This window comes from Physeter macrocephalus, chromosome 12, assembly GCF_002837175.3.
Source record: "Physeter macrocephalus isolate SW-GA chromosome 12, ASM283717v5, whole genome shotgun sequence".
NCBI lineage: Eukaryota > Metazoa > Chordata > Mammalia > Artiodactyla > Physeteridae > Physeter > Physeter macrocephalus.
The window spans coordinates 46,342,451-46,369,630 of NC_041225.1; the positions used below are offsets into that span (position 1 = coordinate 46,342,451).

The 27,180-nt window shown below is 40.2% G+C and overlaps 2 protein-coding genes and 1 long non-coding RNA gene across 5 annotated transcripts in view; 2 read left to right on the forward strand and 1 right to left on the reverse strand.

The window, feature by feature from the left end:
* BABAM2 (BRISC and BRCA1 A complex member 2) overlaps positions 1–11,833 on the reverse strand; it is a 416,595-nt gene extending 404,762 nt beyond the window's left edge. For 2 of the 3 annotated variants that reach the window (XM_028496715.2, XM_055089091.1), the window contains exons 1-2: positions 11,732–11,833; positions 7,950–8,101 (exon numbers count right to left, since the gene is read on the reverse strand). In XM_028496715.2, the coding sequence (XP_028352516.1) occupies positions 7,950–8,077 (128 nt within the window). In that variant the 5' untranslated portion in view covers positions 8,078–8,101; positions 11,732–11,833. Of the gene's footprint in view, positions 1–7,949; positions 8,102–11,271; positions 11,676–11,731 lie in introns of those variants that run through there. The other variant, XM_055089090.1, reaches the window with a different exon arrangement.
* Positions 11,834–12,131: 298 nt separating this feature from the next.
* The window catches only part of RBKS (ribokinase), a 92,170-nt gene continuing 77,121 nt past the window's right edge, over positions 12,132–27,180 (forward strand). The window contains exon 1 of the mRNA XM_024118824.3: positions 12,132–12,328. Within this exon, the coding sequence (XP_023974592.1) occupies positions 12,234–12,328 (95 nt within the window). The 5' untranslated portion in view covers positions 12,132–12,233. The remainder of the gene's footprint in view (positions 12,329–27,180) is intronic.
* LOC129392635 (uncharacterized) overlaps positions 25,943–27,180 on the forward strand; it is a 10,867-nt gene continuing 9,629 nt past the window's right edge. Inside the window, exon 1 of the long non-coding RNA XR_008618871.1 lies at positions 25,943–26,672. This is a non-coding gene — a long non-coding RNA (uncharacterized lncRNA). The remainder of the gene's footprint in view (positions 26,673–27,180) is intronic.

Sequence of the window (27,180 nt, forward strand, 5' to 3'; positions counted from 1 at the left end):
GCTGAGCCTGCGCGTCCGGAGCCTGTGCTCCGCAACGGGAGAGGCCACAACAGAGGGAGGCCCGCATACCACAAAAAAAAAAAAAAAAAAAGAATGCTATTTAAGATATTCTGCGTATTGAATAAATTAATTTAATTGAATGACACTGAAAACTTCGGGAAAAACCATCTGTAATACCTGTGACAAAAGGTTAATCTTCATAATATATGAAAAGTTTACAAATCAATAAGAAAAAGACAAATACCCCACCAAAAAAATGGACAAATGTCATGAATTCGTAATTTTCACACACACACACACACACACACACACACATGCAAACACATGCCAATAAATGAAGCAAAATAAAAGAGCAAATACCATTTCCATCTATTGAATTAGCAAGTAATATTACAAAATTTATAATACTGATATTATCAAAACTAGAGGAACTAGCATCCTCATATACTACTAGTGGGAGTATAAATTGATAATACATTTCTGAAAACAAGTATGTGTATATTTACATATCCTTACATATAAATACAATAAACCAATATATTAAATACATCAAAAGCCCTAAAATTTACCTACTCTTTGGTCTAATAACTGAAATTTTGCTGACACATAGAAATATATACATCCATATAGGCACTTTAACTTTTTATAGCCCCAGAGAAAAGATCTCCAGATAATGAAACTGACAATCACCTAATAAAAAGGCCAGGTTTTTTACTGCCTGAAAAACAGTTCCTGGACCCAGTTCCAATGTACGTGTGGAGGCTTCCCCATACCAACAGCAATTCTCACCCTACAGGTTTCTGACAATTCAACTCAATTCTGACACTATCTATCCAGAGATAAAATCAGATTCCACAGTTAAAGGGCTCAGTCCCGTAAGACCACCTCCACTTCAGATGCCAGAGACCCACTGGCTATAAATCAGAGGTTCCCACCACCCTCTCCTCAGGTTCTACTAATTTGCAAGGACAGCTCACAGAACTCAGGAAAACCCATTTACTCACTAGATTACTGGCTCACTATAAAGGGACATTAAAGGATCGAATCAACAGCCAGAACTTCTGAGTTTTTATGACAGCTGCATTATATAGGCATGATTGATTAAATCACTGGCCATTAGTAACTGACTCAACCTCTAGCACCTCTTCCCTCCCCAAAGGACAAGGGGTGGGACTGAAAGTTCCAAGCCTCCAAGCACAGGGTTTGTTCTCCTGACAACCAGCTCCCACCCTTGGGTGGGATCCAAAAGTCACCTTCCCTCAAGCATTTTCAGGAACTGAGGACGAGAGACCAAATATTACTTCACCGCTCTTGTCATTCAGGAAATTTCAAGGGTTTGGGGAGCTATGAGCCTAGAACTGTGGCTTGAAGACCAAATATATATGAGATAAATATAAATCACAACACCACACTGCTTGATCACAATGCAGTGAGGCTCAGTAGTTGACAAGCCCACCTATGCTCAAAGAGCTTCCAATTCACATTTTAGAACCTCAGCCTTTAATAGACATGGACAGCCAAGAAACATCAGTTTAAGGAAAGCCACCAACATGAAAGACAGAGAGCAAAACAGAGATAATGCAAGGTAGAGAAGAAATATTTAAACCTTTAGTCAATTATACCTCAGCTGAAAAAAACACAAAACTACAATTAATACCCTACAGAAGAAAATACTGCATCCATAAAACAACAATATGTGTTGGGCGTCCCCAAGCTTATAGATCAAGGCCTCCAAAATTCAAACGGAAGATAATTTGCAACCTACACTTTTGCACCTGCCCAAATTATCAACCAAGTTTAAAGCAGAATAAAGATATTTTCAGACTTTCAGGAACTCAAAAATGAACCTCCTCTTCTCCTTTTCTTAGGTTGCTATTGGAGTACATGCTCCAACAAAGCTAGAGGGTAAAACAAGAAAGTAAGATATGAGATTCAACACAGGAAAGAGGCAAAGGGAATGATACAGTGATACAATGAGAGCTGCCTGGCAGACCTAGACAACAATCAGTCCAGATTAAAGCAGTTCCTCCATCAATCTTCTCACCTTCCCATGTCAGCAGATGGCATGACCATCTACCTACCCACTCACTCAAGCTAACAAAAAAGTCATTCTTGATTCGCTCTCAAAACCCAAATTTAACATACTCATCATTTTACCTTCTAAACAGTTTATAAATACATTCACTTCTTCCCATCTCCATTGCCACCACCATATTCCAAGACTCCACCATCTCTCACCTGGTCTACTGTAATGGACAGCTAACTAGTCTACCTTATCCTGCACAAGCCATTTTCCATATAACAACCAGTGATTTTTTTTTAATATAAATAAGATCATGTCACTCTGCTTAAAATCCTTCAATAGCTTCTCATTCCACCCAGAATAAAATCCAAGCTCCCAAATATGGCCCACGGGGCTCTGTATAATCTGGCCCCTGACTATCTTTAGAATCTCATTTCCCTCTCACACTCCCTCCCTATAGTCCAACCACAGTGGCCTTGCAGATCCTTGAACATGGGAAGCTTTCTCCTGCCTTTGAACATGGTATTCCCTTTTTACAGCAAATTCCCCAGCTCTTCGTTGAATTATCCTCATCTTTCATGATTCACCTTTACATGTCATTTCCTCATAGAGAGCTTTTCTAACCATCAATTCTCAACTAGCCCCTCACCAGGTCAGTTTCCCTTCATTTCCTTTCCTCCATGAGTTAAAAAGAGGGGGTTTTGTTCAATGAATTACAGTACATCATAATAGAACAGTAGGCAACCATTTAAATGAAGTTATTGAGACTTCCCTGGTGGTTCAGTGGTTAGGACTCAGCACTTTCACTGCCATGGCCCAGGGTTCAATCCCTGGTCAGGTTACTAAGATCCCACATGCCACGTGGCATGGCCAAAAATATATATAATAAAATAAATGAGGTTATAAAAAAGTATTTAGGATATATGGTGAAGAAAGACAAGTTTTTTTGTTTTGTTTTGTTTTTTGTGGTACGTGGGCCTCTCACTGTTGTGGTCTCTCCCGTTGCGGAGCACAGGCTCCGGACGCGCAGGCTCAGCGGCCACGGTTCACAGGCCCAGCCGCTCCGCGGCATGTGGGATCCTCCCGGACCGGGGCACAAACCCGTGTCCCCTGCATCGGCAGGCGGATTCTCAACCACTGCGCCACCCGGGAAGCCCAAGACAAGTTTTAAGTATTAGAATAAGATGGAAGAGGAGAAATTTTTCTACCAGCTATCATGACATACTATAAAGTTGTAATGGTTAATACAGTGGCAAGTGGCACAGGACAAGGAGGCTGACTGATCAGGACAGAAAAGCCTAGAAACAGATCCATGAGTGACGTAAACTTGACTTAATAAGAGAGGTAGCATTGCAGAGCCACAGGCAAAGGATGACCTTTTCAATAAATGATGCTGGGACAACCAATTATCCATTGGGGGAAAAAACTATACTCCTATCTCACAATATATTTTACAGAAAAAATAAATTCCTATTTAAAGACCAAAAAAGGAAAACTTTAAAATTCTTAGAGAAAGATATACTACTTTTGTGTAGGACAGAATTTCCTGAAGTGGTCCCTTTCTCTCTCTTACAAATACACACACACATACACACACACGCACACACACACACGGGCACAAATCTAAAAAGGAAAATATTGATGAATCTGACTTCATTAAATTAAAACTTCTGGACATCAGTAGCACCAAATTAAGAACATAAGCCACAAACTAAATGCAAATATTTGTAATATATGTAACTGCCGAAAGATTAGTATCCAAAATACATAAATGATATTTTAAGATCAATAAAAATATATACAAACAATCCACTTAAAAGACGGGCAGGGCTTCCCTCGTGGCCCAGTAGTTAAGAATCCGCCTGCCAATGCAGGGGACACAGGTTCGCTCCCTGGTCTGGGAAGATCCCACATGCCACGGAGCAACTAAGCCTGTGCGCCACAACTACTGAGCCTGTGCTCTAGAGCCCGGGAGCCACAACTACTGGGCCTGCGTGCCACAACTACTGAAGCCCACGTTCCTAGAGCCTGTGCTCTGCAACAAGAGAAGCCACCACAATGAGAAGCCCACGCACCACAACGAAGAGTAGCCCCCCATCGCCGCAACTAGAGAAAGCCCGCGTGCAGCAATGAAGACCCGACGCAGCCAAAAACAAATCAAAAAATTTTTTTTAAAAGAGTATAAAAAATTAATTAATTAAACAAGAATCCCGGCCTTAATACTGACAGCCTAGCAACGGAGTTTAGAAACACACATAATCTTAGATAAGGTAGAAAGATTTAGTTGCCATAAGAGAAATAAAGATGAATTGCGATTAAAAAAAAAAAACACACAAAACTTACTTTGCATAGATTCTTGCCTATCTATTCCTTCTGTGAGTCAGACCTAGAATATAGATACTCTAGTACCTCATCTCTTCAAGGGCAAGTAGCTATATCTAGTAACAAGACTGGTTCTTATGACCTCTAAAAATCAGTCTCCTCATTTTATACCTTCCGTGTACACTGTGTCCTACAGGGTATGCGCCATTTGAGTTAATAGAAACTCCAAATGTTAATCCCAATTCTCATAACTGAGTGCTGCTGATCTAAAAGAAAGGGAAATGCCAAAAGTGACACACCAAAAGAAAAAAATTCTCTTCTCTAACCCTGCCATTGTTTTGCTATAGAAACTTGAGGAATTCACACTTTGGTTGACGGAAGGATTGAGGAAAGAATTGTTAATGGGCTTCGAAGGAACTTTCATGAATCTTTCAGCCAAGTACTACATAAAAGGCATCAATAATGCTCTAGATTAATAAGGCTTTTCACATCATTTTATGTGTAGCAGCTTCGTTAATGTAGGTAAAGGTATTTTTATTCTTTTTTTAAATCGAAAGAAAGTAAATTCCATAAATACTACACGTCATTAAACACTGTTTCAAACATTTTTCACAGAGCTGGTCCAGACGGAGCCAGGTTTGGTGGATTCATTTCAAATTGATCATCAGATCCACTATTTGCGTTCAAACACTCAACTAAACATTCAGGATTTGGGAAGCACCGAAAAGGGAGTCTACAAAAAAGAAGTAAAGTGACCTTATATTGATGAATCCAACTGTTCTCTCAGAATACCAATAAAAGAGTAGGAAGTTCAGGTTTACATGTTTATATCATCTTACATAAACCAGTCCCCAGTCCTCTGGCCATCAGTCCCCCCTCATGTCTTCAATACCTCTGAAAAGAATGTTTGTGACAAACTAAAGAAAAAAGACCTTTTTGCGTGTCCTAGCCATTCAAGCCAGTAAACATCCCTGGTACACAGATGTGTTTTTTTAATGACAACTTTAATGAGATATAATTCACAAGCTATAAAATTCACCCTTATAGGTGCATAAATCCGTCATTTTTGGTATATTTACAGAGTTGTGTAACCATCACCACTAACTAATTTTAGAACATTTTCATCACCCCAAAAGGAAACCCCAGGCCTGCTGATTAATTAAATTGAAGGTAATACCAGATCTTTTAAAAAGCAGCCTACCGTTCCAATAAAATGTCCAACTAACCTAGTCTTCTCTAACTTACTACCTTATATCCAGGTCTTCAGCTTAGTCTGAAAACAGCAAGATTTGCAGAAGGCAAAAACAAAAGAGCTTAAAAAACAAAAGCTAAAAGAGAATCAAGAATGTAATGTTTCTAGTAAGAAAATGCTCAAAAAATGATGGGGATATGCTCAAAAGCCAGCTTGACAGGGCTCTCAATGGCAAAGGCTAGAACAATTGAGCCAAAAAAATAAATGAATATAGTATTTGGATTATAACCAAAAGAATAAAATAAATACCTAAAAATGCATACTGACATAAATAAATAACAGAATAAATAAATAATGGGGGGGTGGGAAGGAACAGTGCTTCTTTACAGAATTCAAATTACTAAATGTGGGAGAAATAGGGACATTAAAAATCACCCTTATACAAGAACACAGTAACAATTATTGCAGGCAAGAACAATCAATGAATGCTGAAATTAATGGACAAAAGTATGATGAGAAACAGAACATCTGCACAGTCGCAAAATGTCACTCCACAAGACACTTACGAATTACAAAGGGAAAGTCAGTTAACTTTACAGTAGAGAAACCTGGTACACACAATCTTAATCAAGTGGTCAAAGTTAATATACCAATAACTAGACTTATGAACATCATGTACTCCCTGATTTGATGCACTGAAAATGGTACAACATCTGTTCTGTAGTATTCTTGGGTGGAAAAATAATGTGTTTCTCACTCTAATAAAGGGAAGACATTAGGCAAACCTGTACTGAGCAACATTTTACGAAGTAACTAACCAGTGCTACCTTTAAAAGCTTCAAAATCATGAAGGACAAAGAAAGACAGGAACTGTCACAGGTTGGGAAGACTAGGAAGACATGACAACTAAATGCAATTGGTATCTTGGATTGGATCCTGGACCAAAAAAGGACATTACTGGGAAAACTGGCAAAATTCAAATAAGGCTTACAGAGTATTTATCAGCATGTAAGGATGCTAATTTTCTGTAGCATTTTTGTAACTTTTCTTTAAGTAAATGTATTTCAAAATAAAAAGTTGGGTTTTTTTTTTTTAATTGGGGTATAGTTGTTTTACAATGTTGTGTTAGTTTCTACTGTACAGAGAAATGGAGTTCCCCGTGCTATACAGCAGGTTCTTAGTAGTTATCTATTTTATACATATTAGTATATATATATATATCAATCCCAACCTCCCAATTCATCCCAGTCCCCACCCTCCACTTTCCCCCCTTGGAAAAAGTTGGGATTTTAATGCAACATTTCTGGCCTGAGATATTACTGTTTCAACTCAGTTGTGAAAAATGACTCATTTTGGGCTAGCTATTATAATTTTCCTATTAGGAGAGACTACCAAATAATGTCAGATTCACAATCTCAAATCCCAGCTCTTACAGTGCATACTGAATTGCAGAAGACACAGCAAGAAAACAAGTCAATGATGAAAAACACACTTGCTAAAAACCACACAGCACACTGTTAACAAAGAGCTATGCCTTAAAAAAGGTTGGGAAGACTAGGAAGACATGACAACTAAATGCAATTGGTATCTTGGATTGGATCCTGGACCAAAAAAGGACATTACTGGGAAAACTGGCAAAATTCAAATAAGGCTTACAGAGTATTTATCAGCATGTAAGGATGCTAATTTTCTGTAGCATTTTTGTAACTTTTCTTTAAGTAAATGTATTTCAAAATAAAAAGTTGGGTTTTTTTTTTTTAATTGGGGTATAGTTGTTTTACAATGTTGTGTTAGTTTCTACTGTACAGAGAAATGGAGTTCCCCGTGCTATACAGCAGGTTCTTAGTAGTTATCTATTTTATACATATTAGTATATATATATATATCAATCCCAACCTCCCAATTCATCCCAGTCCCCACCCTCCACTTTCCCCCCTTGGAAAAAGTTGGGATTTTAATGCAACATTTCTGGCCTGAGATATTACTGTTTCAACTCAGTTGTGAAAAATGACTCATTTTGGGCTAGCTATTATAATTTTCCTATTAGGAGAGACTACCAAATAATGTCAGATTCACAATCTCAAATCCCAGCTCTTACAGTGCATACTGAATTGCAGAAGACACAGCAAGAAAACAAGTCAATGATGAAAAACACACTTGCTAAAAACCACACAGCACACTGTTAACAAAGAGCTATGCCTTAAAAAAAAAAAAAAAAGAACATTCTGATCATAAAGTGATGGCCCACAGCACAGCTAAAACAACTTGAAACATAAAATGTCAAGAACTGGACAAAACCAGTCAACACATGATAAGGTCATGACTTGATGAATTTCTGTGGTGTTCAATTTTTACAAGCCTGGTGAGAAAGGTTTGCTGTTAGGTAAAGCTTGGATTGGTTCTGGTACATACCCTGATTTCAAGTCAGTTATCCTCAAACAGTTTGTAGCATCCAGTCCCACTTTCCCATTGCGGACCACGCTAGATATGAATGGGGAGAGCATTGGAGAAATTCGGTTCAAGGCCACTTCCGGAGACATTTTAACTTGACTTGCAAATCACCACTGAAAGGAGAAGGAAAGAATGATGATCAGAATATCCAAAGGAACGAGATATAACAAGCCTCCTGGAAACTAGCACAGCACACAGAAGTATCTCTTGCATGATACCTCATTTCCTGTCTTAGAGCAGCCTCTTCCAATGACCCCCTGGAAGAACCCATCTCCCTACTGCTCGCCTACTCAGGACGCAGACTTTTCAGGAGCAGCAGCAACCCCTGAAATCCAATTTCCTCCCCCTTTCCAAAGCCAATTTCTACGTTGCCTCACTGTACTTAAAAGCTGTCCCACTCTATCTTACAACTGGCAGGTCCTACTTTAGTTGAAGCCTCAAGAAGTCTTCACCGACAATCCTCTTCCGCATCACACAAAACACACACACCACTGGGTTAGGAATCCCTCCCTCTGTGTCCCCGCAAAGAGTAAGAACTTGATTGATAAAACTATGTAAAATTCTAGAAGAAGCATATCCTACTTGCAATTGTTACTTACTAGAAATTATTTACTTCTGCTATACCTCTCTTACTTCCCCTCCACAGTGTACTATAATTACCTGCTTAGTGATCTCTCCCCTGCAGAACTTTTTTTTTTTTTTTTTTATAAATTTGTTTATTTATTTAGGCTGTGTTGGGTCTTGGTTGCTGCGTACGGGCTTTCTCCAGGTGCGGCGAGAAGGGGCTACGCTTTGTTGCGGTGCACGGGATTCTCATTGCAGTGGCTTCGCTTATTGCGGAGCACGGGCTCTAGAGTGCAGGCTCAGTAGTTGTGGTGCGTGGGCTTAGTTGCTCCGCGGCATGTGGGATCTTCCTAGATCAGGGCTTGAACCCATGTCACCTGCATTGGCAGGAGGATTCGTAACCACTGCGCCACTAGGGAAGTCCCCTGCAGAGCTATCTTGAATCCCTAGTGTTTAACAAAAGTACCTGGCACACACTAAGCACCCAATAAACATCTTTTAATAACTATGTGAATAAGGGGACAAAAGCTAGAGAAATATTTAGGTATGAAGAGAAGACATTATGCCCTCAAAAAATTTGGTAGAAGATAGCATACCTGAGATGTGGCAAAAATCTACTTAACAATTAAATCATGAAAGCACACACCTATCCAGATAGTAAGCAACACAAACTAACATGGATCTAAAAGTTTTTGACTTTAAGGCACTAAGAAGTTCTTAGACTTGAAAATACAAAAGTAAAACCAATAAATCATCTCTAAATTACTTGGAAACCCACGGGGCTGGAGGAGGGAGTACCTGAATTCCTCTTAATAGATTTCTAAATGAAAGCCTCCACTTTCAGAGGTGAATAAGTCAATTTAAATGATCATTTTCTTCCTCGATCTGAAAGGATAATCCCACATCAAAAGCAAATTAATTTCCTGGAAGTTACAATTACAAGTAAATGATGTTCTAGTTTTCATATATTATGCCATATGAGGATTTACAGCTCCCTGCTAAACGTTGAAAACTAGTATCTGTTTTAATCACTTCAGAGTAGTAATAAAGGGAAGGACTGCAGTGACCTTTCAAAAAATAATAACACTGTGACCCTACATAGTGATGACACCCAGAAGTACCTCTGAAGCAGAAAAAGCTTTATACTTTAGTACTCAAATCATACTTTCTGCAAATATAAAACGACCTCCTCTTCCGACCACTTAACAGGTGATCTTCCTCCACCATTCCAATATTTCATCACAAAATAAGAATAAACATCTAATGCACTGTATTCAGTCATTAAAATCATGTACATTTTCAAAACACTTTATCACTTATAAAGAGCTTCCATATACATTAGTGCAGTGGACCTTCACAACTCTGGATGGTAAGGCATATATTAGAATTCCCATTTTAAAGATGACATGGATAACTTTTATAATTTGTCTTTGAATAGTATACTAGACCATATTATCACTTTGAAGTCTATTTTTTTCCTATTCTGCAACATTTCCACTTTTATTTCTACCCACTGATGTCACAGTTCTTGAAAGGATGCTTATCTAGATCATATGCAAAACAGAAATACTCATCTTGGAAAAAGCAAAAGGACCTTACCTACATTACAAAATTATTCTTCCATGTATTTCCCCACAATACCTATTATTATTTTACCTCTCATTTCTATGAAAAAGGGAAACAGAACCAACACATTCTGAAAATCTACTGAGTATCAAGCACTATATTATCCATCTCTATCTGTAATTTCATTTACTTCCCAATAACTACCTTGTTCTCTGATTAGTATTATTGTTCCCATTTCACAGATAAGAAAACTAACGCTCAGCAAGACTAAGTAACTTGTTCAAATTCACAAACCTAGCAAGCAGAAGGACTGGAATTCAAATTCAGATCTCTCTCAAAGTCCACTATACTCATCCTCTTCTCAAATATACATAACTTCAATCACCAAAGAGAAAAGCATCAAAGTGAATTTATGTTTCTTTTAACGCATACATCTAGTAAAATGAACAAAAAGTCATGAATTTAAACTAATGGTTGCTTGACAACTAGAAACAAATTAGACTACTGTTGGCCTACTGCTGAAGCTGGCCTGAGTGATTCACTAGGCAAATGCGAAAGGGAACAAACCTGCTCCAGAAACCAAACTATACTTCAGGTGACAACACCCCATCCAATTCAGCAACTGTCATGACCTTAGAATGACACCTGAAGGAATGAATTTGTCTTTGTTTCCAGAACAGTCATAATACTATATTTTGACAGTGCAAGATTTCATGCAGCATTAAAATGTTTCAACCGTAGCTGTTGTGACTTCTCTGAGGAAAAAAAAAAACCTGACTCCAAAATCAGAGGTCACCAAACAGCCAAAAATGATGGCTCTTTGGCTTCTGAGCCAGGGACACGGATGAGAGATCACCCCCCAGAAGTAGCTTTTACACATCAAAGCACAATAACAGATCCCAGATAGTCAAAATTTTACGGTGGCCAGCCTCCCTTGAATGCTAGTTGTGCATTTTCTATTTCCTGATTTTGACGTATAACATACAGAAGGAAAATGCAGAAATACAATTTTTACAGGGGTCTGCTGCCTCAAGATAGGGTCACATGAGGTCCTTTGATGGGTAGTCTGGGGAATACAAAGACGTCTAAAGCATCGCCTAGTTTCTGGCAATTAAGATGGGATGACAAACACGGAAACATGTGCCCAGCTTACGTCATGGAACGGAAAGGGGTGGCGTCCTGCTGCGTCACGTCGACGTCATACAGCGCACGAGGGGAGTTACACTGGGGAAGCAATTTCTCCAAGGGGCAACATTCAAGAAAAACAAGTCGGCTCGAACCCAGAGAATGACCACCCCGCTCTAAAAGGGGACATCGAAAAGGGGACGCTCTTCCTTCCCCCAAATTGTATGATTCCCTCATCAGGCGGGAAGGAGGGAGTCTGAGCTTATTCAGGGACCAGGGGGCGGGCTAAGTGTGGAGAGCGCAACCTCTGGCCTTGGGGGGTCGTTCTTGAGGGGACCAGCGTGATGGAGATGAGCAGGGCATCTTTGGAACAGGGGCCTTCTCTATAGGAAGAGAAGGCGAGCCCTGGGCATATTTAAACCACGGTCCTCAGCGCCACCTGTGCGACTCGGGATCCAACCTCCCCGCACCAGCCCCAGTCCAGGTACCTGGAACTTAGTCCGATCGGTAACCGGCGACTACGTGGGGGTACAGGTTACCCGAGCGCGCCCCCGACCGACGCACCAATCTGCGCGCGCACTGCGGGCCAGATGCGTGCGCGTCCCCGGACGTCCCGCCCCGCCCCGCCCCCTCTGCGGCCCAGGAGCCGGGCGGCGTGCGCGTCCCCGGACGCGCCAGGCCTGGCGCTCGGAAGGGCGTCCCTGCAGTGCCTGAAAGTTCCTACCTCCACGCCTGCCTCGTGCGCGGCGAGCTGCGCGGAGCGTGGAACGATTAGGAGGGCTCTGTAACGAGAGGCTGTGCAGGGAGACAATTCCTGGGAGAACTGGGGGCAGTAGGTGGGCGGGGTTATTTCGGGCATCCAGGTGGGCGACCCGCGTGGGCGTCCAGAAGGCCCGCGTCGTTAGGGAGCGTGGGAGCGGAGTCTCTGGTTACGGGGTTGGGCAAAGGTTAAAGGGCAACCTCCAGGTGGGAGAGCGCCGACTTTGCGCAATGGCCGCGTCTGGGGAACCCAGGAGGCAGTGGCAGGAGAAGGTGGCGGCGGCGGCGGTGGTGGTGGTGGGCTCCTGCATGACCGACCTGGTCAGGTTAGTCCGGGGCCCTCACGCAGCGTCTGCGGCTGGAGCGAAGGGCGGACCGCGCTCTCTTTTCTCACTGCCTTGGCACTGGGGCCTTGGCACTGGGGCTTTGGGGATGGAGAGTGTTGACTTGTGGTGTGAGCTCCAGGTTTTCCCAGCCCGCAGCGTGCCTCGGTAGGGTAGAAGAGGCAGGGTTTGAGTTTGTAAACGTTAACAGTCAGATGAGGGAACATAAAGGCCGGGGTGTAGGGAAAGCTCTAGTGTAACTAGCAGCGCCTCTATAGACCTGCTCCTGTTTTCTTGACCAGGCTGCTGAACTCTCCTCTGGCTAGCCGAGTGACTTTGGCCACGTCATTTTACCCCCGAGAATGTGCCCTCCTCACAGCGTTGTTTTGAAGACTAAATGAACTAAAGTGTTTTGAGCTGTAATAGTATCCAGATTGGGTATTATTCGTGTGAACGTGTATAAAATGAGTGGAGCAGAGGTCAAAATTTTAGGCGGTCATCTTTCACCGTATTGATTGTTGGCTTTCCCGCATTTCATCTTTACCGCTTATTTTTCAGTATTAGAGTAACCATAGGTTACCTATGGCAAACCAAGTGTGAGTCAAAATAAAAACCCGTAAACACAGTATTTACAACCATTTAAAAAAAGTGATCAAATAAACAAAATATGCTAGATGAAAATAGTTGAGTTAGGTCAGTGAGATTGGATGAAGAGATCTTCCCAATTTATCTTTTTTTTAATGAAAATGGCTTTTTTGATTGTAAAAGCAATGTTTATTTATTATAAAGAAAATAAATATCCCAAGAAATCCTACCATTCAGGTTGCTTCAGTTTAATTTTTTGGTGAGTGGCATTTTAGATCTAATGCTATTTTTATATTATAAAAATAAAAAATGATCATACTACAGTAAGACTTCATCTGTCCTGCAACCTTGCTTTTCCAAAGGATAGCCGAGAACCTGGAAATATTAAATTAAAAGGCCTTGGGACAATCAGAATAAGTCACCAAATCCCTACACTAAACCACCTGTCTTTTACTTAGAAAATAATTTTAGGGCCTTCACATAACCAACTTAATGTTACATTGCTTAAAATGTTATAAACTAGGTTATCACATTTCCAGACCGAGATTAGAAAGGTGGAAATTAGAAAGGGGGAGAGACTGCAAGGGGCAGGTTTAGTAATCACCAGAAACTTGGAAGTGAGGAGAGTGTATCAACAAAAGAGTTTTAAATGCCAAGAGCCTGGGGAATTCCCTGGCGGTCCAGTGTTTAGGACTCTGCACTTCCACTGATGCGGGCCCAGGTTCAGTCCTTGATCAGGGAACTAAGATCCCACAGGTGTGCCAGTGTGGCCAAAAAACAAAAACAAAACAAAACAAAACACCAAGAGCCTTTTTTTTCCCACAAATATTTGAGCTACATCGTGCCAAGATAGATGTGCTTCCTTTAGTGACAGAACATAAAGTCCAATCTAGTTCTGGACATTTGGTGAAGAGGCCTACACATCTTTCTCTAGAGCTAGAGTCAACCAACCTTTCTTCAAAGGGCCAGAGAGTAATTATTTTAGGCTTTCTGGGCCACATTTGGTCTAAGTCACATATTCTATTTTATTTTATTTTTTTAACAGGTACAGAATGTAAAAACTATGCCTTACAAAATCAGCCTGCAGGCCATAGTTTGCTGACTGCTGTCTAGAGCATCACTGTCTGACAGCTCACTGTAGTAATTGATGTTACTAGCGATGACTCTTCAAGAAAAGGAACTATGATAATCGTTAAATTTTATTTACAAATGGGGCACGTGTTTTATTTTAGAAATAGTTCCATCAAATATACCTAAAGTTCTGGGGCTTCCCTGGTGGCGCAGTGGTTGCGCGTCCGCCTGCCGATGCAGGGGGGCCGGGTTCGCGCCCCGGTCTGGGAGGATCCCACGTGCCGCGGAGCGGCTGGGCCCGTGAGCCATGGCCGCTGGGCCTGCGCGTCCGGAGCCTGTGCTCCGCAACGGGAGAGGCCGCAGCAGAGGGAGGCCCGCATACCACAAAAAAAAAAAAAAAAAAAAAATATATATATATATATATATATACTTAAAGTTTAGTTACATAAAGGAATAAACCTTCAGATATCTAAAATAATTCATTCCTTAGAAAATCCATGTAGCTAAAATTTTACCATAATTCTATACGTGAAGTACAGAAGAGAAAGAAAGCTAAATAATTTTCCCATGCACCCTACCTGAATAAGAATGCCAGGGTTAGAATTCAGAGCCACCTTCTTGTTAAACTAAGTCAGAGCTTTCTGTGAAGCTTGACCATCACACATTAACGATAATTATAGTACTTTCTAAGATGAATACTCTTCAAACTTTGGGGAGGGCAGGGTCTCAAATGCCCGTGTTAGCATCTGTCAGGATTTAAAAGCTTATTTCAGAGCTAGAGGATTTTAGAGATTATTTATAATCTCTAAATCTCTTCAGTTTATAGATGTGTAAAGTGAGGTCCAGAGAAGAAACTCTTACATTGTGGATAACCTTTCTTTTTTTTTTTTTTTAAATAAATTTATTTTATTTATTTATTTTTGGCTGCACTGGGTCTTTGTTGCTGTGCAGGCTTTCTCTAGTTGGGGTGAGCAAGGGCTACTCTTCGTAGCAGTGCGCGGGCTTCTCATTGCAGTGGCTTCTCTTGTTGTGGAGCACGGGCTCTAGGCGTGTGGGCTTCATTAGTTGTGGCTCGCGGGCTCTAGAGCGCAGGCTCAGTAGTTGTGGCTCAGGGGCTTAGTTGCTCCGTGGCATGTGGGATCTTCCCGGACCAGGGCTCAAACCCGTGTCCCCTGCATTGGCAGGCAGATTCTTAACCACTGCGCCACCAGGGAAGTCCCTGGATAACCTTTCTAATTTCTCTTCTCTTGCCATTTTCTTTCCTTTATAAGATACCCAAGTTTCTATTCTTCATATGAGTCACTATTAAAACTTTTATTCCCCTATAGATTCTCTCCCACGACTTTGCTAACAAACTTTTCATGATTTCTTTTCTGATTACTTCTGCCTCTGAAGATCTTTACAAAATACCTGAGTATAGGATTTTTATTTAAAAGCCTGCTTCTGTGATAAACTTGGGTCCATCTTCACTGGTTATGGTACATATCATGATTGTATTATTTTTCTATTGCTTCTGTAACAAATTACCACAAACTTAATGGCTTAAACAATACAAATTTAATACTTATAATTCTGCAGGTCAGAAGTCTGACACAAGTCTCACTGGGCTAAAATCAAGTTGTAGGACTGTGTTCCTTTCTGGAGGCTCTAAGGGAAATCTTTTTCTTGCCTTTTCTGGCTTCTAGAGGCTGCTCACATTCTAGGTCATGGCCTCTTCCTCCATGTTCAAAGCCAGCAATGGCATCACTTGGACACTCACTATTCTGCCTCCCTCTTCTACATTTTAAGAACCCTCGTGATTTCATTGGGCCCAAATGGATAATTCAGGATAATCTCGTTATTTTAAGGTAGCTTATTAGCAGCCTTTATTCCCCCCTTGCCATGTGACATTACGTATTCACAAGTTCCGGGGATTAGGATGTGGACATCTTTGAGTCAGGGTTGGTCTGGGCGTGGGGCATAATTCTGCATACCACAGTGATTAAAGTCAAAAAATCTTATAATACTTAGAGCTTGGAGAATCACGGAAGCCTATCAGTCCACCCTCCACATTTTACAGATGAGGTAATTAAGAGAGGTTAAATGACTCAACCCAAATCATACAGCCAGTTAGTGGGAACCCAGGTTTCTCAACCTTTATCTTTCCATTATATCATTGTACCTCTAACTCTGGCTCATATTTATTGCCCTTTTCATGTACAGTTCATTTAAGGGCTTGTAGTCTGTGCATTCATTAAGTGTTTACTTTGTAAGCTGGCAAGGAATAACAACTAAGGGTTTATAATGTTCAGGTCTAAAGATAGTATCGTCATTACTGTTCCTTACTTCCTATCTAAGTTTAACCATAACCAGCCTGGACACCCATGCCTATAGTGTAAAATCACTTTAGAAATAAAACTACTTCAGTAACTAAGCCCTCTTGGATGGCATCCAAGTCCAACTCACTTTATATATTACATTACTGTGTGCCAGACACTGCTAATTCAATCAATGAGCAACTTTTTTCATTTCTAATTTCAGTCCACTATGAATAGTAAGCTCTATGTACTAATAATTTTTAAAAATCATTAGCTCATCCAACATGACAAACAGTGAACATTATTTAGTACCCACCTGTATTTATCATTATTCTCTTCCTCCTTGAACAATCATCTCTGAAGTTCCACATTGCAGAGATAAGAGAAATCAAGTCTGTTCTTGTGGAAAATTAAGTCAAAGTTCCTCCAAAGACAGATTCCCATGAGAACCCAACAACAGATGAAACTTTTTAGACGTTAGGCTCATAGACCTTGGTTAATCATGCTTTCACTAATCTTTATTTCTTATGACATGTGTCACCCATTTTTTAAATTATTCATTCAGCAAATATTTATTGATTTTATACCATGTGCCTCTGGACTTCCCAAGGTGCAGAGGATACAGCAATGAAAAACACAGCAAAAAAATCCTTGCCTCATGGAGCTTACATTCTAATGGAAGAGACAGACAGTATCAGTTAAACGTACTCTGTTAGATAAATGCTGAGGAGAATAAAGCATGAAAGGGGGATGAAAGTAGTAATTTTAGATCATTGGCCACAGAAAGCCTCACTGAGAAGGTGATTTGAGTAAAGACCTAAAGGAAGAAAGGAAGCAAGCCATACAGAGAACCAGAAGAAGAGCATATGCAAAGGCCCTGAGGCAGGAGCACACCTCTTATTATCAGTGAACTACAAGGAGTCCAGTGTAGCTGAAGAAGAAAATAAGGGAGAGGGGAGGGCAATTGATGGTTAAAGGACATTGGGTCCTACCCTGGATGAAATGAAAGGCCAGTGGCGGGTTTGAGCAGACAAGTGACATAATGTGACCCGCAAGGGCAGAAACAGGGAGACCAGATCAGAGTTAATTACAATAATCCAGGCAAGAAATGATGGTAGCTTGAAAACAGTGCAAGTGGGGAGAAGTGGGCATCTTCTGATTATATTTTGAAGGTAGAGCTGACAGGATTTGCTGAGGAGTATGAGATAGGTCAAGGATTACCCCAAGTTCTATGCCCTCTGCAAGTGGAAGGGGAAATTGATGTGTGCTGAGATGTAGAAGATTGTGACAGAGCAAGTTGCATAGGGAGAGGGCAGTATCAGGAGCTCAGGCTGGACGTGTGAGATTTGAGATGCCTGTTAGACATCCAGCTGAAGGGGTCAAGAAGACAGTTAGATATATGAATTTGGAGTTCAGAGGAGAGATCTGGCTGGAGATATGAATTTGAGAGTCATCAGTGTATAGATGGTATTTAAAGCCATGAGGCAGGATGAGATCACTGAGGTCTGTGCTCCGAGGGCACTCCAACATTGAGAGGATCCATTTTACATAATTTATCTCCTGTCTCCCATCTCTCTGTACCCCTAAAACTTGCTTTGAGACAAGCTTAATACAAACCCATGTTTACATTTCCATGGCAATAGACTATGATGTCAACTAAAACTCTGTGTTATCCTTTTTACATGCTCCAATTAAAAGTGATGGCTGGAGAGGTAAGGCTCATGTTCAACCAAGCATCTAAATTTAATCCTTGGCAAGTCAGGAAATGATTGCTTAATTCTCAAAAGATTTTAATTGGAAGGTGGCATAAGTGAATTTAGAAGCTTTTCGATCCAAAGTGGATGAAATGTTGGACCTAGATTACTTGAAAAAAAAAAAAGCCAAAATTTTATACTATACCTAGAAAAGGTTACATGTGTTTGACATATTACCGTACCCTCGAACCTGCCTTCCACCAGAAGCTTCTTGACTTGTCAAAGTTAGAACAGAAAAATCTTTTTGGCAGTCACTGTTTCAGGAAAGTAAAAGCCAGAGGAATGTTGGTCCAAGAAGTATCATGCATTCCCAATAGTAGAGGAATATAATACCATCCTTCATTATTCTTTCTGCTCCTTAAATTGGTCTTCAAAGTTGCTTATCAGTTACCAATCAATCTTTAAATTAATGTTTCATTAAACATGTTTCTGTCAACTGAATTCCCTAAATTCAAATGAAATCATTCATGGGAAATTTGCTAATTTTGGTCCCTTCAAAGAAAATATATGTTAGAAGGTAAATTACGTATGACAAAGAAAGAGCACCTATTGTTTGGTATTACTAAGCAGTCCCCTTAGCAATCCATTACTTGGCCAGCTCTTTGTGCCCTAGTGTCTGCATTCTAGGGAGAGAAAGGTGAAGTGAGCTTTGTGATGAACGTTGCTCCAGTATTTTGATTACTTGTATGTAATACTGAAATACTGAGAGAGGGCTAAGTGCTAGGAATACTGCAATTAGTATAACATGGTCATTGCTCTTGAGGAACTTATAGTCCAAAGAAGGCAGACACAAAGATAGATCATTGTAGTATGGTGTGCTGAGTACCTGCAGGTTCTGTGGGAGAACAGGGGAAGGTTCCTGGATAAGATGCCTCCTGAGCCAAGTCTTGAAAAATAAGCAGGTGCTAATCCAGGAAAAAAAAAGAAGAAGAAGAAGAATCATCATTCTGGCCAGTTGGCATGAACATGCGGAGCGAAGTCATGGATGTGGGTATGCCAGGGTGTGCCAGGGACAGCAACCCCTGGGTCTGCACACTGATCATCAGATGGAAGGTGTCCATGAAAGACCTCATCAGCCATGCTAAGGGGCTTGGGCTTTATTTTGTAGGCCCTGGGAGCCAGTGAAGTGTTCAAAGTATAGGAATGACATGGTCAGATTTGTATTTCACATAGCTCTCTCAGTGCCCAAGGCAGATGTAAAAGAAGGCAATGTTTTGAAGGCATCAAAGACATTCTCCTTGAAGACCAAGAGACCCATTTTGAAAGGTAAAGCAATGGTCTTCACAAGAGTTTGTGAAGACCTGAACTAGGACAGTAGTAATGGGGATAAAGAAGAGGTTAAACGTTAAAGAAATACTTAGGGAGTAAAAGTGTTGAAAACATCTGTTAAGAAAAATGGGCATAAGTCAAGCATCTGCTCTCATCCTTTATGAGCAAACCCTGTTACTGACAGTTAGCTTTCCCTAATTGATAAGACCTGGAAACTAGAGTTCTTGGAAAGAATCTCATTTTGTGGAACAAAGGAATTCTATGCTTCATGTTTTTTAGCAGGGGAAAAAGATTATATTCCTTAAAAATCAAAATATGTATTATCAAATAATTAAAAGGCAGTCAAATCCCCTCTTGGGAGGAGAAGTCCAAAATTGGTTTTGAGATTTAAGAAAAAATATTGATTTGCTTTTATAATTGTAATGGAGAAATTAATGACAAATTTAGCTCAGGAAATTCACAACTATTTATTGGAGATAATGAAACTAAGAAGATATTAAGTATACCAGTATTCCTAAAAACAGAAACTACACAAACTCCACCACCCATGTAACAAAGATATTTATAATGTAGCAAAGGTGTGTTTGGGGAACTTAAAGAAATACCGTGAAACTAGAGACTTTTAGAGTAGGAAAGAACCTTGAGTTCATTTTTGTGTTCCACACTGTTCATTTTAATCATTGGAAACAAGGCTGGGAAGAATTAAGTGATTTTCCCCCAGCAAATTCCGTTAAGGTTGGAGCCAGGATTAAAATTGTATCTCTTGGGCTTCCCTGGTGGCTCAGTGGTTGAGAGTCCGCCTGCCGATGCAGGGGACGCGGGTTCGTGCCCCGGTCCGGGAGGATCCCACGTGCCGCGGAGCGGCTGGGCCCGTGAGCCGTGGCCGCTGGGCCTGCGCGGCCAGAGCCTGTGCTCCGCGGCGGGAGAGGCCACAGCGGTGAGAGGCCCGCGTACCGCAAAAAAAAAAAAAAAAAAAAAAAAAATTGTATCTCTTGACTCTCAAATACTAACATATTATTGTGAAGGTTAGAGTAGCATTTCAGAAGTTTGACATATATTTTCAAGAGACAAGAAGGTATTCAAAAGTGCTACTAGGGAGCATTTTCCTTGGGGGGAGAAAAAGCAAATTATGCAGTTATCTGTATCAGAGGACTTAATATTGTCCTTTAGAGGGTTTTTTTTCAATTTTTTACTATGGTAAAATACACTAAACATAAATTTTATTATTTTAACTATTTTTTAGTGTACAATTCAGTGGTATCAAGTATTATACAACCATTGGTATTATACAACCATCATCACCATCTATTTACAGAACTTTTTTTTTTTTTTTTAAGATACAGAAAAATCAAAATCTTTTATCTCCTCTTGCCTACAGCTTGTCTTTGCCACCCTGGCTGCAGCAGGGAACATTTAAAAGTAGGGACCCCGTGCAGGGAACATACTGTATAGTGCAGGGAACTCTACTTAATGCACTGTGGTGTCCTAAATGGGAGGGAAATACAAAAGGGAGGGGATATATTTATATGTATGGCTGATTCATTTTGCTGTGCAATAGAAGCTAACACAACATTGTAAAGCAACTATACTCCAATAAAAATTAATTTTAAAAAATAAATAAAAATTAAAAGTAGGGACCCCACCCCACCTGGTCAGTTTCTTCCAGCTGGACAGAGTCCCCTTTGGGGTTTTTTTGGATCACTTTCTAAATTTAATATGCATCAGGGTTGAGAACCGCTAACTCAAAAGGACCATAATTTTAAATTTTTCATCTTCCCAAACTGAAACTCTGTACCCATTTAAACAATAACTCCCTGTCCCCCCTCCCCCTTGCCCCTGGCAACCACCATTCTACTTTTTCTCTATGAATTTGACTTCTCTAGCTACCTCATGTGAGTGGAATCATACAGTATTTGTCCTTTTGTGACTGACCTATTTCACTTAGCATAATACTTCAAGGTTTATCTATGTCGTAGCATGTGTCAGAATTTCCTTCCTTTTTAAGGCTGAATAACATTCCACTGTGTGTAGGTACCACGTTTTGTTTATCCATTCACCCATCGATGGACACTGGGTTGCTTCCACCTTTGCTCTGTTGTAAATAATACTGCTATAAAACATGGGTGTACAAATATCCGTTCAAGTCCTTGTTTTCAGTTCTTTTGCATATATATACCCAGAAGTGGAATTGCTGGATCATATGGTAATTCTCATTTTTTGAGGAACCACCATATTATTTTCCACAGCAGTTGTACCACTTTTCCTTTCCATATCTTGCATTTCTTTTTAAACTACCTACTCTTCATCTTACCCTCCTTTTCCTATTCTAGTTTATTGTGTGAGATTTTTTTGTTTTGTCTCTTATTTTTGGCTCCTGCTAGTAATCCCTCTTTTATGTCCTCTTATGCAATTATGCACCCCCATGCGCATGCATACGTGTTCTAAGTATATGGTTTTTGGGGGCGGGGGGACGACTGTGCAGAAGAGGAGCTCAGCAACCTCCTACCTCCTCCCCTGCCACCACACTCAGCCACAGCATTGTTGTCACCACTGTATTACTTGGAGATAAGTAGTTCAGTGTCCTAAATGTATACCTGTAAGTTGATTCCATTTGCTATGACGAACTTCTTTGAACACTTACCTTTTGGACTGTGTCTTTTTCCTTCGGGAAATTCGTAGAGGTAGAATTTCTATATCAAGGGAAATGACATTTTTAAAAATTTTTGTAATATATTGCCAATTTGCCTTCATAAAAAAGTGTTCTAAACTACACTCCCACTAGCAATGTGAGAAACGCCTATTTCCTAGAAAACTAACCAACACACTGCCGGTTTGAAAGGTGATAAATGTTATCTCCTGTTTTACTACTAGTGAGATATTTTTCTCAGATGTTTGTTGGTTTGTATTTCTTCTTTCGAGAATTGCCCACGCATGTGTCCTTTGTCCATTTTTCTGTTGGCCACCCCTTAAGATTTTAAATGAGTGTTCAGAGGGGAAAAAAACTGTGAGGATTCTAGCATGAAAGAGAGTTCTTTCTGCAGCAAAGGAACTAATAGTGTAAAAATGAAAGTGGAGCCATACAGTTGACTCCAGCTAGCACAAAATGTTGTGGAAATGAGAAAGAAGAAGGTCTCAACACTGGCTGCCAGTTAGAATCAATTAAACCAGACTTCCAGGGATAGGGCCCAGGCATCAATATTTTTTGAAATAAATTCCTCCCACAGATTTTAATGTGCCACCAGGGTGGGGAACAAGCAATTTATCAGTAAAAGCAGGAGCTATGAAGTAGTGTGAATGTGGCAAAATACTGTAGAAATTCGGAGAAATTACCCTTTGAGAGAAAGGGGATAGGGTTATTCCTGACCCTGGGAAGGCATACTTGGCACAGATGAGCACATCAGTTTTTAAGTGGCACCATACCTGGTTATACAGTCTGTCAGCTGTGATAATACAAAGTGTTAACTCCTGACACATTGTATCACATGACACTGTCCAATGGATATCAGTTCTTGAATTACGTGAGTTCTGCTCAGGATAGTTATCTCCTAGTTAAGTGGCTGGATCTTCCTCCATTTTGACAGTGAGCATACAGTGTTAACAGTTGACTGTAAGCTCAGTGAGGACAGGGTCTGGATGTCCTCAGAACCTCAAAACGAAGCCTGGAATATAGTAACGCAATAAATGTGTGCTGACAGTGGACTGGGTATCCCGAAACGGGTCTGAGATGACTCCAATATATTTCTTCCATAGTTATACTAAGTCAAAATTTGCCTCATTGGATATAAGTTTAACCACTTGTTAGTAGTATCCACATAGTGATGCGTTACGCTTTTGTTGTATGATCTTTAAGGAACATACAACAAAAATCATAAAGGAAGATTTCTTGGAATTGTGTGAAGTTCTTATGACAACTGATTGTGGTCTTAAAATTTTCATATGAACATTTTAAATAATCTCCATCTATCTTTCTTTACTTTCTTCACAATTTTTATAATACTAGCTTGACTTGGGGCATTTCTTGTATAGCTGCAGAAGGCAGATATAAATTATCTTTGTATGTATATGGTTGACTTGTTTTCTAAATGAAACTTGGGGGTTTTGTTTGGAGTTTGGATTTTTTTTGTTTGGAGGTGTTTTGTTTTGTTCTTAGTTTGTTTCCCAGACACGTCACATATTAGATACTGGCTTTTCCTCTGTGGTCAAAAATGTTTTCTAATGCAGTTCTTCCATAATATTGCAGAAACTAACTTGTGCAACAGTTTTTGAGTGCCTTTTACATATTATATTTTACATCTGGATTTTTACCACTGGTTTAAAATGTTATAATCCATGGACTGTGGTAGCAATACTATTGATTTTTTTTTTTCTAAATTAGAAGTCTTGCGGGCTTCCCTGGTGGCGCAGCGGTTGCGCGTCCGCCTGCCGATGCAGGGGAACCGGGTTCGCGCCCCGGTCTGGGAGGCTCCCACATGCCGCGGAGCGGCTGGGCCCTAAATTAGAAGTCTTCATTTTCAAGTGAGAAATAACAAATCTAAATTTTCAGTTACCTGTTTTCAAAGAAGTGTAGTTGACCCTTGAATAATGCAGGGGTTGGGGGGTGCCAACCCCTACACAGTCAAAAATTCACGAAGAACTTTACAGTCGCCCTTCATATCCACGGTTCCACATCCGTGGATTCAACCCACCATGGGTCTTGTAGCACTATAGTGTGTATTTAGTGAAAAAAAATCTGGCTATACACACAGTTCAAGCCGGTTGTTCGAGGGTCAACTGTACTCTGCCAAAAATCTTAAAGAAACTCAACTCCCAAGTCCTTTAGGCTGTCTTGATAAAAATTATAAGCAGTTCTTTGGTACAGGTGTACCTCACTTTATGGTGCTTCACAGGTACGTTTTTCACAAATGGAAGGTTTGTGTCAACCCTGCATTGAGAAAGTCTATCGGCGCCATTTTTTCAACAGCATTTGCTCACTTCATGTCTCTGTGTCACATTTTGGTAATTCTTGCAATATTTCAAACTTTTTCATTATTATTGTATTTGTTATAGTGATCTGTGATCAGTGATCTTTGATGTTACTATTGTAATTGTTCTGGGGCACCGTGAATGGCTCGCATATAGGACTTCAAACTTAATGTTTTGTGTGTTGAGATTGCTCCACTGACTGGCTGTTCCCCCATCTCTCTCCCTCTCCTCGGGCCTCCCTATTTCCTGAGACACAACAATATTGATATTAGGCCAATTAATAACCCTACGGTGGCCTCCGAGCGTTCAAGTGAATGAAAGAGTCACACATCTCTCAGTTTAAATCAAAAGCTAGAAATGATTAAGCTTAGTGAGGAAGGCATGTCAAAAGCAGAGACAGGTGGAAAGCTGGTCCTCTTGCGTCAGTTACCCAAGCTGTGAATGCAAAGGAAAAGTTCTTGAAGGAAATTAAAAGTTCACTCCAGTGAACACATGAATGGTAAGAAAGAAAACAGTCTTATTGCTGATATGGAGAAAGTTTTAGTGGTCTGGATGGAAGATCAAACCAGTTACGATATTCCCTTAAACCAAAGCCTAATCCAGAGCAAGGCGCTAACTCTTTTCAATTCTGTGAAGGCTGAGAGAGGTGAGAAAGCTGCAGAAGGAATGTTTGAAGCCAGCAGAGGTTGGTTCATGAGGTTTAAGGAAAGAAGCCATCTCCATAACATCAGAGTGCAAGGTGAAGCAGCAAGTGCTTATGTAGAAGCTGCAGCAAGTTATCCAGAAGGTCTAGCTAAAATCATTAATGAAGGTGGCTCCACTAAACAAAAGGTTGTCAAATGCAGACAAAACAGCCTCCTATTAGAAGATACTATCTAGGACTTGCATAGCTCAAGAGGAGAAGTCAATGCCTGGCTTCAAAGGACAGGCCGACTCTCTTGTTAGGGGCTAATGCAGCTGGCAACTTAAAGTTGAAGCCAGTGCTCATTTACCATTCTGAAAATCCTAGGGCCCTTAAGAATTAGGCTAAATCTGTTCTGCCTGTGCTCTGTAAATGGAAGAACAAAACCTGGATGACAGCACTTCTGCTTACAACATGGTTTTCTGAATATTTTAAGCTCATTGTTGAGACCTACTGCTCAGGAAAAAAAAAAAAAAAATCCTTTCAAAATATTACTGTTCATTGACAATGTACCTGGTCACCCAAGAGCTCTAGTGGAGATGTTCAATGAGATAAATGTTGTTTACATGCCTGCTAACACAACCTCCGTCTTGCGGCCCATGAATCAAGGAGTAATTTCAACTTTCACAAAGCCAGTGCTCATTTACCATTCTGAAAATCCTAGGGCCCTTAAGAATTAGGCTAAATCTGTTCTGCTTGTGCTCTGTAAATGGAAGAACAAAACCTGGATGACAGCACTTCTGCTTACAACATGGTTTTCTGAATATTTTAAGCTCATTGTTGAGACCTACTGCTCAGGAAAAAAAAAAAAAAAATCCTTTCAAAATATTACTGTTCATTGACAATGTACCTGGTCACCCAAGAGCTCTAGTGGAGATGTTCAATGAGATAAATGTTGTTTACATGCCTGCTAACACAACCTCCATTTTGCGGCCCATGAATCAAGGAGTAATTTTCAACTTTCATATCTTATTATTTTAGAAATACATTCCATAAGGCTAAACGTGCCACAGAGTGATTCCTCTGATGGATTTGGGCAAAGTTAATTGCAAACCTTCTGGAAAGGATTCACCATTCTAGATGCTATTAAGAACATTTGTGATTCATGGGAAGAGGTCAAAATATTAACATTAACAGGAGCTTGGAAGAAGTTGATTCCAACCCTCATGGATGACTCTGAGGAGTTCACAACTTCGGTGGAGGAAGTACCTGCAGATGTGGTAGAAATAGCAAGAGAGCTAGAAATGGAGCCTGAAGGTGTGACTGAAGTGCTGTAGTCTCATGACAAAACTTGAACAGATAAGGAGCTGCTTCTTAGGGATGAGCAAAGAAAGTGGTTTCTTGAGATGGAATCTACTCCTGGTGAAGATGCTGTGAAGATTGTTGAAATGATAACAAAGGATTTAGAGCATTATATAAACTTAGTTGATAAAGCAGCAGCAGGGTTTGAAAGGATTGACTCAGATTTTGAAAGAAGTTCTACTGTGGGTAAAATGCTATCAAACAGCATCGCACAGTACACAGAGGAATCGTTCATGAAAGGAAGAGTCAATTGATGTGGCAAACTTCACTGTCCTATTGTAAGAAATTGCCACAGACACCTTACCCTGATCAGTCAGCAGCCGTCAACATCGAGACAAGACACTCCACCAGCTAAATGATTATGACTTGCTGAAGGCTCAGATGATGGTTAGCATTTTTTAGCAATAAAGTATTTTTTAAATAAGGTAGGTACATTGTTTTTTTTGTAATGCTATTGCACATTCTTAGACTACAGTATAGTATAAACATGACTTATACACTGGGAAACCAAAAAATTCATGTGACTCACTTTATTGCGATATTCGCTTTTTTGTGCTGGTCTGGAACTGAACCAGCAATATCTCTGAGGTGTACTTGTACTTTTTGTTGTTGTTGTTATAATTTAGTTTTCATTACTTTCTAAATACCATTATTATGTCTTCTTTGATCCATCAACTTAATGCCTCCTGAACTCCAAGGAAAGGAACACTGTTTGGTCTTTCCACCTTACCATCTTGGTTCAGCTTGCAAAACTCCAATATTCTTCAAAAGTACAGCTACCAGAAATTACATGAGAAATTATAAAAACATGAAATATAAATAATTCCAAGGGACATTAAGTGCATTTGTACATAATATCTTATAATGGGTTTTCTTTTTTTTTTTTTTTTTTTTTTTTTTTTTGTGGTATGTGGGCCTCCCTCTGCTGCGGCC